The sequence below is a fragment of the Rhinolophus sinicus genome, linkage group LG02, assembly GCF_036562045.2.
Source record: "Rhinolophus sinicus isolate RSC01 linkage group LG02, ASM3656204v1, whole genome shotgun sequence".
Lineage (NCBI taxonomy): Eukaryota > Metazoa > Chordata > Mammalia > Chiroptera > Rhinolophidae > Rhinolophus > Rhinolophus sinicus.
In genome coordinates, this window is record NC_133752.1 from 134,818,403 (window position 1) to 134,830,538 (window position 12,136).

The 12,136-nt window shown below is 30.9% G+C and overlaps 1 protein-coding gene across 9 annotated transcripts in view; it reads right to left on the reverse strand.

Moving 5' to 3' along the window:
- Positions 1-399: 399 nt before the first annotated feature.
- CNOT2 (CCR4-NOT transcription complex subunit 2) overlaps positions 400-12,136 on the reverse strand; it is a 108,095-nt gene continuing 96,358 nt past the window's right edge. For all 9 annotated transcript variants that reach the window (XM_019748941.2, XM_019748936.2, XM_019748939.2 and 6 more), the window contains 5 exons: positions 11,531-11,592; positions 11,392-11,441; positions 9,359-9,459; positions 7,506-7,650; positions 400-1,543 (listed from right to left, as the gene is read on the reverse strand). In XM_019748941.2, coding sequence (XP_019604500.1) covers positions 1,457-1,543; positions 7,506-7,650; positions 9,359-9,459; positions 11,392-11,441; positions 11,531-11,592 — 445 coding nt within the window. In that variant the 3' untranslated portion in view covers positions 400-1,456. The remainder of the gene's footprint in view (positions 1,544-7,505; positions 7,651-9,358; positions 9,460-11,391; positions 11,442-11,530; positions 11,593-12,136) is intronic.

Sequence of the window (12,136 nt, forward strand, 5' to 3'; positions counted from 1 at the left end):
TATATTACCTTGAGTATTAATCCTCTCCCCACCCGACTACTTCTTAAAGATAAAACTCAAAGGTGTATTAAGAAATTTCTCATAAATTTCACACAAAGTATTTTGACTGGATCCCAAGAATGTGCAGAAAGTATTATTTCTAATAGTTCTATAATGTTTAAAAAATTGTTTTCTGTCTTGAAGTTGGTTAATACTAAGAATGTCTACATTTTTTACCTATAAGTGAAATGGTGTATGGTTCTATTAACTACTTGTCAAAAGCTGAAAAAAAAGACTCCGTTTTGAATTGTTTAGTCACACCATTCAGTTTGATATTTGTAAAACTTTAGGTTTTTCTTCCCCTCCATTTTCATGTTGAAGAAGTAATTTCACAATTTCAAATCAAAGTCAACACTGCAGTGAGGAGAGCTTTTCTACTTTATTACAAAGAGAAGAAGCCTTTATGTGGTCAGAAAATACAAGATTGATCTTTTTTTCTCTTCCTATGAAACGCTGCTGTTCAAACAGCCAGAGTGAATTGTCTCAGTTCACTTCTTTAAGTCCCATCACATTCACTTGGGTATGGATGTCCTTGGCTGCTGAAAATCTGGCCCTTTAGTGCACAGGGCGACAAAGTCCCCTGACCAGCCGTTCCAGAATGTCCCATTTTCATATATTGCATCCATGCACACCTCCTAAAAATGAGGTACAGCAGGGCAAACATTTTCCAAAATAGATGTCATATATATAATATATACACATTCGTACATACATACCTTTATTCATGTGATGTCCAAAAATTTAAAAAAAATGTACACATTTATTACAAAATCGTAACAAAGACTGGACAGTGTTTTGCTCATTCTGGAAAGATGAAGCTCAGTAATAACACAACCCTGGAAATTATCCAGAGATTGTGGCAATATCTTTCTTCTAAACAGTCAGATATTCTTGCGTTAAGCTTGGCGAAACTGCCTTTCAAAAACAAGGGGAAGTAAAATGAAGGAAGTAGACCTTGCTTATCTTTCCAAATGAAATACGAGAAGGATCTTCACATAAAAATGTACAAACATTTGTTATTTTATTACCAATAGTGCTACAATGAACAATGCAAATTTTGTGGTCTAATTGTTGAGTCTTTTGTGGATTTTCTTTTTTACATCTTAGAAACTAAATGGTAACCTTCTGTCAGTGTACTTGTTTGTCTTTATAGACTCAAGTCTGTCTGCTGGCAAAAAAAAGAAAATAAATGAAAAAATTCAGACCCTGCTCGAACTAGAGAAAAACAAATTACAAATTTAGTTGTTGGGCAGCACATAATTAGTAAGGCAGGACCTCAAATGGTGACCCTTTGCGTAAGCCAATTGCCAGATTCTCAAGGAATTAAAACCAGGGTGCCTGAGCCACATCAGTTCTGCAGTTATGTTGAGTATTGTGCTGAGACAGCCATACCCCAAGAAAAGGGAAGTCTTTTTTTTTAGAAGGCTTGCTGAGCAGGGTTGTAGTTGAAGGTGGATGGCAGGTGAGGCCGTTCTTCTAATTTGTCATATTCCAGATGGAACTCCTATAAAACCAAATTTAAGAATTTAGATTTCTTCTCCTTTGTTCTCAGGGTTCTGTCAAAATATATTTTACTACATGAACCAAATACCTACATATATGAGAATGAACACAGATATGCCAACTCTTTTTTCCTTTAGATAAAATACAGCTTGAATAAAACTAACGTACTGTAGTTTCTACCTGATAGGTACAAAAATACAGACTTTCTGTGTAGACTTCTCATGAACATCTACTTTATGACACACATTCTCTACATTTTTTTTGCTCAAAAATAAAAGCTTGAAAGGGAAATCACTGTATCACTAAAAAATAAAAAACACTGAAAATTATAAAATATTTAAAAGTAAAACCTCCTTCAATGAAGTATACAACCTAAAATTTTTTTTTCATAAAAATGTTTAGAAATAAAGAATTTCTTATAAAATTTGTCTAATTTGTCTTATAAAAAAAAAGATAAAATTATTCTAATCTCATTAAAATCTGGGGAAAACAATGTATTTAAAACTCTTACATCTCCAGACTTCCCATTTCACAAACCTAAAACTCTGGAAAGATGTAACTGCCACCCAAAACTAGGCAGTGGTTCATGTAGGCACATTTGAAGATGAACTGCACAGTTTATTTCACTTAAACTTTCAAAATACTACATTAACTTAATGACTTTTGTAATTTAGAGATGGTGAAGCCATTTTTTCATACTTACCCAAGATCAAAGAGAGATGCAGAATATAACTTGGTGTATTAAAACAACAAAAAAACACTGCAAATCCAAAGAGCAAGAGGTTCTAAAATCACTAATTCTACAACCTGAATTCAGTTAGCACAAACTATCTCAGTCAATCCCACTTAAAAAATTATGAACCTTAGTATGTATTATGTTTTAAAGCCAGAAAGTAATGTTAGACACATGGGTTAACATATTTTACTGTATCTGTATTGTTTTGAACTGATTCCATAATTAATGTTTCCATTATTAAATTAAGGGGAAATTTTCAACATTAAAATGAAAACCTAGGTCACAATTAAATTTTGAAATACAAAACCAAGTATTTAAAATTTAAGAATATTATATTAATAATTACAGAAATCGTAGGTATCTTATTGAAAGCCTAGTATGTATCAAAACTAGAGGTACAGCTGATTTTATTCTAATCTTTGATAACTCTATAAAGTACATATATTATCTTCATTTTGCACCTGAGGAAATGAGGCTCACAAGTAACTTTCCCAAATCAGACAGTAATTATCAGATGTAGGTAAGATTAGGATCCAGGCCCATGCGACACCAAAGCCCATGACTTTTCTAGTATAACACATTACTAATATTTTTAGCCCAAGATCCAAAAAGAATCACTTCATTACAACCCCTGTCCAGAAATAATGTTGAACAAATTCAGTCCACTGACAAATGTTTATAAAGAAGGCACACTGTGGTGATTTTCATCTACAAAGTTTCACTTTACAGGACTGACTGGGAGAATGACTGAGGCACAGTGGTTCTTCTGCTTCCCAGTAAAAACCAGCAAACACCAGAACCACCACTGCAATCACCATAACCCTCCCTAAGGCACCACTCTCTCTTCCTTCCCATCTAGGCTTTACAAGAATTTTATTGCCTGGCTTGAAGATGAATATCCAAGTTAATGAAGAAAATATCTTCTTGTTACATCATTCTTGAGAAATTCAAGTTAGCATTTTAGTTCTAAACTATGTGTAGTTATATGGTAAAAAGTCTATTTGTAACCGTGACAAATCATGCATCCCACTGTTATAAATATTAAAATATTATTCAATTATCCTGTCCTTGTTGTTGTCCATTGGTGAACTACATTCTAATTATTAGAAGTTTAACTAGAGTAACTTCATCAATGCACGTATTTTTTTCCCTACATCAAAAAACAAAAAGATCAGTTTAAATCTAGGGAACACAAATATTTTTAAGAAAATCTCAAAAGACCTTATATATCAAAGATTCAAAAATAAAATAGGTCATATTTTGTCTTCCGTTTTTTAAATCTTTTTTTTGGAGGGTAGGGGTTCCATATACTTTTATTCTTAAAACACGTAAAGCTTACAGTAACTGGTATCTCTGTTTCCTAACTGTGATTGTTGATAATATTTCTTTTATGTGTTTGTTATATATACACACACCACACACATGTACACCTTTGTATAACCTGTAGGGGCGAGAAGAATGCCTTTTTCATACACCACTACCTATTGCCTAGAACAGTGCCAGGCCCCTAGCAGGTGTATAATTAATGGCTGATGAATTAATAAACACAAGTTTTCTTCACTTCGTTTATGAACGTAACAATTTTTTAAATATTCAAAGATTCAGTGTTAGAAGGTCTATGTATATATTTGCTTTAAAGGAAAAAAGAATCTAGATTATAGTTTAATGATTTAAAAGGCTATTAAAAAGAGTTCTAAATACTTTTTAAAAATAACTTTCAATGTCTTAGTTTTTCTATTAATAAAATTAGGTTACATTCTCAAAGGGTTACTGTGAAGCAAAATTGAAATATATGTACTGGATTCAGATAACCAAATATTATTATTATTACAAAAGCATTAATGTCATAATTGATCTTATTTCTCAGAGAAACATACTCTGCAGGACTGTTTCCTCAAATTCTCAAAAATGTCAGCTTTCTCTTAACTATGATAAATCCTCATTAAATTTTAGAAAGTAAACTATCTTAAATAGTTAGAAATAATTTTTATTTTGAAGAAAAGTACATATTACTGATTCAAGTATAAATATGTAATAAAGTGTACCAATGAAGTTAATGAAAAAATTTACATTTATATTAGGCTATGATATAAACACCTAAGCATTAAAAATCCTATTCAGTGTTCGACCCAAAAGGTGAAGACAGGTTGAAAGAATTCTTCAATTTTTAAGTCTTTAGTTTGAGAAACTTATTGCTAATAGGGCAGCCTCCATTACCTAAAAATTCTCTGTGGATGAAACTGTTTTAAAAAATTTTACCCATTAAGATTATATACACATCTCAATTACCACAAATTTTAAATTAGTAATTCCCACTAAATTATACAGGACAGACTACACAGCCTGCTGACAAGTCAAGATTATCTAAAAGGAGAGAATAAGCAAATACAGTATCAAAATTTTATGTACATACATTATTGACAGATAGGAAATTCTTTAAATAAATAAGGGGCTGCATCCGAGAACTCAGAGTCAGAATTTTTAGGGATAAGAAGTACTTTTGATTTAAATCATCTAATGCCTTAATATTACAATTCTTCATTTCTCTGAAGATATCAAATAAATTTGCAAAAGAAAGAACCTCATATAAGATACTCCGAAAGGAGACCTGGTTATAGTTTCATGGGGTCAATACTTTGCATGATACCATGATAACATCAAGCTATTATTTGTAATACTAATTCGTACTACAGACTTCTTACAGTGAGTTGAAGCTATTTAATGCATGTTCTTTACCTGTGAATACCTGTAGTAATCCACACCTACTTTACAAATGGGGATTTTGAAGTTAACTTGGGACATGGACTTTTTAATGGCTTTTCTGTAGCATGATGAATTGTTAATAAATATACTATGAATGAAACTTAATTTCTTAATTCCTAATCCACTTTCCGGGAAAACACTGAAAACACCCTTAAAAAAAAAAAAACCAGAAGTCACTGTAAAAAGTTTATTTTGTGAGTACAATACAACTTAAAAGTTTTAAGTTTATGAATTTGTGTTTTAATATAACCAAAAGAAATTAATATTTGATAGAAACCAATAATTCTACTTGCTTTCATCACTATGAAAATAATTTGGTTGAAGAATGTCAGTGCAAGTGGCCAGCAAATTATCTCAAGAGAGATTTCTTAGGGAATAATATAATGACATTTCCCAAATTTTATTTTCCTACTTCACTGCTAAAAATTTTAAAGCTCAACTGTACAGGAGAGATGGGATAAAACTGGGTGAACTATTTTACTCTCTCCCCCACAATTTTCTTTCAAATGACATTTACCTGACTGGGGAATTGCTTTTGTGAGAGAATAAAGGGGCCCTATTGACATGTAAGTTGTTTCTGAATATTTAATTTTATGGGTCAAACTTAGTTCTCTAGAAAAGTGATTTTTTTCACATACGTTTATTCACATATACTGAACTAAAATTTAACTAAAATTATATATCTATCTACTTCAAACATCCATCCCTTTTGAATACACTAAGTTTGGGATAATTTACAATGACAGTGAGCAAAAACTTCAAATAGATGGAGAAAAAAAGCTTCAGATAAATGGTGAAAACTTCAGTGATTTCCTAATAGAATTTTCCTCCCCTCTAAAGATACTTCCTCTCCCCTGCAGAATCAACTAACTGAGAGGTTCTCAAAATATGGCTCTAGACAAGGACCAGCATCACCACTGGCATCATTTGGGAACTTGCTAGAAAATGAAAATTCTCAGGTCCAATCCACAGACTTACTAAATCAGAAACTGTGGAGGCATGGCCAAGCAACTTGTTTTAACAAGGTCTCCAGCTAATTCTGATGCAAGCTAAAATTGGAGAACCATTGACCTAACCTAACAATGATCAATTATCATTTTTCCATCTTTGGAGAAATAGTAATATGCTGTATTAACAATGACAATAGGAACAGCAGAAACAAACTACCACAACTACTCCCACGTATGAAATATCCAATGTATGCCAAGCACTGTACTCAGTGTAAATGTGTTTGTGTGTAATCTCATTTAAACTTCATGACAATCTAGAAGCAAACATTTCAATTTAAAAGGAAACCTGCACAAGTAAAAACATAAATAGCAGAAACAGGAGTTAAATCTATGACTCAAAAACTATGGCTTTCTATTACACTATACTTCTTAAAGAACACATGTAACATACACAATGTCTCATGTACTATTTGTAATGAATGTAATTATTTCTATTTAACTAAAAGGTTGGTCATGGATCTACCTTTTGAAATCAATGTATGCGTAATAATTAGAATTGTTAGAATAATTCAAATACAGTATACAGTGGTATATGGACTTGGTCTGAGAAGTGATGACATTTACCTTTGAGAAACACCGAAATATAATTTAAAAAATTTAACCTGTTGTATGTTTTGTTTTGGTGTTTTTTTGTTGGGCTCATCTTTTCCTATTTCTTTTTTTCAAGTTTTTATATGAAATCTTGTGATGTAAAACTTTTTTTGTGATTAATACCTAGTAAGCATTTTGTATTACCTTCTGAAAATGTTTTACCTTTTTATCAGTTTAGTAAAGCTGACTCAAAAGGAGGGGGAAAAAAGCCCAAACCAAAAACTAAAAAAAATCATCCAATGACCTATCAAGAAATATTTTTCTGTAAGTAATGCTATAGTGAACATCAGGGTTCAACCAATGTCACCCCAATACATTTATTAGGTTGGTGCAAAAGTAATTGCAGTTTTTGCAATTTTTAACCTTTTAAACTGCAACTACTTTTGCACCAACATTATAATTTAAAAAAAAGAAGTATTTTTTTCTATTTAAAAAACTCAAGCATCTTCCTTGCAATGAGTGCAAGTGTTTTAAAAAGTCTGTTACCTGTTTACAAACTGGTTTTAGAAAAATCTCATACTTGCTTAATTAGAAGTAATAATAATGTAAGAATACATGACTAGGATTACCAGGGGGTATCTTTATTTTCCAGCTGAGTAGACACAAAAATATTTCAAATGTCACCAAGGCTTTTGAAAACTCACAAAATTTCTTACCAAGTTCAATCCCTTTTCTAACTATGGGTGAAATGAGCTGTTTCTGCATACTCTCCTAGAGTTCACTCAAGCCAAAGAGTGGAGACAAAAGACTTAGCAAATATCCGGCACATTATTGGAATGAATGCATTGGTACATATAAACAGATAAGAGGTCACTTCTTTTTAAAATCTAGATTTATATATTTACACATGGAAAAAAATATACCTTAGCTACTTTCCTCCAGTTAAGACAGTCAAAGAAGTAATATGTTCCCCTCTCATATGTATTGGTTTTCATTGTTGGCTCCATGCCTGGTGCCCTGGTAATCCATACTCGTTCTTCTTTGTGGTATCTCCAATCACGGTTAAAACTTCAATTTTTAAGAGAAAAAGACAATTAATTTTTTCCTGTGGCTCACATTTTTTAAAACTCTTCTCAGAAAATAATTACACATAAAATGCATAAATATGAATGCTTCTTTATCCTGCTTTTATTGTTAGTAAATACAACCCTAGTGAAATATAGGAAAATAATTTCTTAGTTTGTGTAAAATCCATACTCTTCAACTAATACACACATCTTTATTTAACTGAGGAAACTTTTATGCAAACAAAACAGATCTTTAAAGCTCTATGAGCAATGTGATAAAAACTTAGGCAGACCAAATAAAAATACATTGTGTTCCAAAAACTTTACTCTTTTCTTGTTCTTCTTGATATACAATAGAAATTGAGATATCTATTAAAACACACAAAAACTCCAACTATTTGTATTATTTTGTAAGGCTCTAAATACAAAGTCTACTTGAATTATTTAAATTCACATAATTCTGTAACTATGTTGAAAACAGAAGATCCATTTTAAAAATTCTTAATGTATTATTTTTATTTTTTATTCAAATCTCATTGATCCTAAATCATCAAAAGCCAAAAGGATATTCACCATTAGAATTTATTCAAGAATCAATGAGGATTTATAACCACTTGTAAATTGGGGAAATAACATTCAAAGGAGGTAAATGTACCACAAAAAACATCTCTGGTAAAACAAACCTCCATGTAAACAAATACTTTTCTACCAATACCATAAGGTAAATTTTAGACAGAACTAAGATATGAGACAAAACTGCCAGTGATGGATGGATAAATGAATGAATGAATTTATTTACTTATGAATAAATTAAAAGAAACAGGTAACAATTGCTATATTACAAAAAAAATGAGAGGAAAACATGGGAAAAAACAAATTCTCAATTGAGAAATAAAAAACAATTTATTATCAACACAGTGAATTTTACATTTAAGTATGTGATCCAAGGCCATTTATAGAAATGTTATTAGGGGTATTATAAAATACTTAAAATCTGTTAAAAGGTTTCCTAATCACAACATCACGAATTTTTAGTGACAACTCACTCTATAGTAAACATGATTAACAGTATAGTCTATTAGTAACAAAATATGTTACCAATAGGACATGTGAGAAATGACACAAAATTGTTATTCTTAGGGCATCAGGTAAAAACAGAAATGCTCAGGAAAAAAACATATCCAATGGACCAACTTCTTAACACTATTTTCTTTAAGTTGGCCAGTAGGCTCCTGATAATGAATGTGGATTTTTTTAACACTTCAAAACGCACAAGAAATACATAGTGACTTGCCGATATAATATTTAATAGATGTTTATTAAATGATGAAATTCACTTTGTGATTCTATAAAGAGTAAGATGAGCCACCGTTATGAACCATATCTTGTACTTCATGTATTTATAAAAATTAGATTCACCAAATCCACGAGTCAAGTCGATTTTGTCTTCTCATAAATTTAGGGTAAGTTTAAAATTCTTCTTTTTATGTATACAGTAATTATGAAGCCATGGTAGTGTACATTTCAATCTAGATTAGCTTTAATTTACTAAATGTAAAAATAAACAATTTATATTTCCTGATGGAGAAATATTTCCACTTGAAAAACAAAAGACAAAAAACTACAGCCATCATCATTTTTAAAAAGCAGCTTTCAGAATAAACAAGACCACTATAATACAAAAGTGTTTAAAAATACTTCGAACATACAGCTCTACTGCAGCTAAAAGTTGTAATACGTCCCCTCCATTCATGTAATAGAGATAGAAGAGAAGGTCTTCTCCGTATCGGCCAAGTTTTATTGCAGCCAGCTGGAAAAGAGAAATATATTATTCTGAAAGATAAAACTAGTTTGAAAATCCTAACATAATTGCTACCACTAACGTAAAAATAGGAAGAGAAACAGAAACTCATTTCTTTGTAGCAGATAACTGTTATTATACGATTACACAGGTAGTTATAATTCTAAAGAGGAGTTTCATCATTTAGGGGAGTTTTATCATTTAAATGACTAAAGTCACTTAACAATTATTTCTGGTACATCTATTTTATGTACCAATAAGAAAAAAAAAAGGTAAATAAAAACTTCTAAGCAAGTTCAAATGCTGTCTTACTTAAGGGATTTATTAATTACCCAATGTGGCAGTAACAGTGGAAGGAACACTGCCCAGAGATGCAGGACGGATATTCAAGACCTAGTTCCGTTACTTACTAATATGCCATGTCCAAGTTATTTAATGTATTTGAACTTCAATTATAAAATGTAGACAATGACATCTGTAAGGGTTACTAAAAATGAAAATGAAATTAAATAAGTGACTATATGTGAACACACCTTGCAGAGTGATACATAGAAAACTTACAGGAAATGTTAACGGAATCTACATCTGACAGTGATTCACAAATCAGTTGGTTATGTATTTTTAGCAAATCACAGATGTTACGTACAAAAATCATAAAGAGCTTGCTCTTTATTTTGTTTAAATGGATGACTCAAATATGACTGCTTTACGTGTCCCTCCACAAAGCAGAAACAGTTACCTACAAACTATAAAACTGTGAGTACAGTAAGTCTCAAATTCTCACATTACGGTAAACCTTTATTAAAAGTTCACCAAGATGAAAATACTTCCACCTCTTTCCCTAATCATGTAACAAAATGTTTATTTAACTATCACACATTCTCTGAATATAATTTTTCTTTCCATTCATACTATCCCCATTCAGGTAGCACTGCCAAATGTGTCAAATTCTCCTATATTAGTATTTCTTAGCTTGGCATAAGAAATGGTTCTGGAATCCTTAGGTATTTGGAGCAAAATAGTGCTATAGTGGAGGTGGCAGCAAATCACATAATCCAAAAACAGAAAAAACTGGTCTGATACTTCTTATCTTCCACCCTATTCAAGTATTAAAATACATAATGAGAAATATGTCTATTTACTTGGCTGTCCACACAGCTGTATCCATTTGACTACACAACTCCATGGTACAGATGCAGAACACTGTCATTCAAATTAGACATTTATACACATATGAATAACAGGTAAATGTATATAATTTTAATAAATTATAGCCTTTTACAAGACCAAAATTTAGATATCATTTCTAAAAACAATGAAATGAAAACTTGCTTAGTTCTTTACCCTAAAGCAAGAGTTTAACATTTTTCTTTCTTAGATTAAAAAGAAGATTAACACTGCTATGTGTTAATAGTTACTTTATAACTAGAATTTCAGGTAATTAAAAAAAGACAAAAAATACAGAAAAAAGCAAAAGGTCATAAATAAGATATATATATATATATATATATATATATATATACATATATATATATATATATATATGACACTATCTGTAATATTTGTAAAGAAAACTCTTTCTTAATAAGGGCATAAAATTAGAATATCAAAAGTAAATTTAAATTTTTCAAGTGAGTTTATTCCCATCAACTGTGGTTATGGCTGTACCCTGTTATTAGTAGCTATAAAAATATTTTACCAGTCCTAACATTGTTTTTAAAATATTTTAAAAATACAATCTAGGACCTCATAAAAACTTAAAATTACAAACAAAAATAGAAATAAAATTGTTAAATATAACTGAGTGAACATGTGACAGCATACCCAAGACCACTGCTAATTATTTCAAATATACTGTCTGAACTCAAAAAAAAAAAACTGCACCTGAAAAATAGATAAATTTGTGTTGACTGAGTAGAATAATAAATAAACTACACTCACCTTATCCCTAATGTGAATGTTCGTTAAGTACTCAGATGGAACATGAAAGTCTGGATAATAAAACGAAAAAAGCTTTATTAACTGATTCTCACTTACAAACATATTTTTAAAAGGTCTGAACACAAATATATTTTCCTACCTATGTCTTGAGGTCGACAAGGTGAAGATGCCCAGGGTGATGCAAATTTGGGGTAGAGATTTCTGAATAAGAGGGGGAAAAAAACACTCTGAAGTTCAAAGTAGAAAAAAAGATTTCTAATTTTAGTTCAGGAAATCAGGAAAAACAATGACTTCAAAAGTGAAATGAGCATTTTTACTTCTAATTTCCCTTCTTGGGTTTACTATGACTTATATACAACAGGAAACTGAAACAAGGTTTTATATATATATATAGAAATATTACTTCAAACTCACTTAAACTGCTTTAAATTCATTAATACCATGCCCCCAAGTAAAATTACTTTCCCATTTATATGGCCAGAAAAAAAAATCAGTAATTATTAAAATCAAAGGTTCAAATTCACCAAATATTTACTAAATGCCTATTAGATGCCTGGCACTGTTCCAGGTGCTTGGGAATACATTATGGAAGAAAGCAAAAATCACTCACAGACAACAGGAAACCTACTTTCTGGTTGGGGATGGTGGATAGGAGGGAGGCAGACAAAAATAATTTGTGTAATAAATAAACAATATTCCACGTTACTGGAAGGGTAGGGAGGAGAGAGTAATTGCATAATTAAAT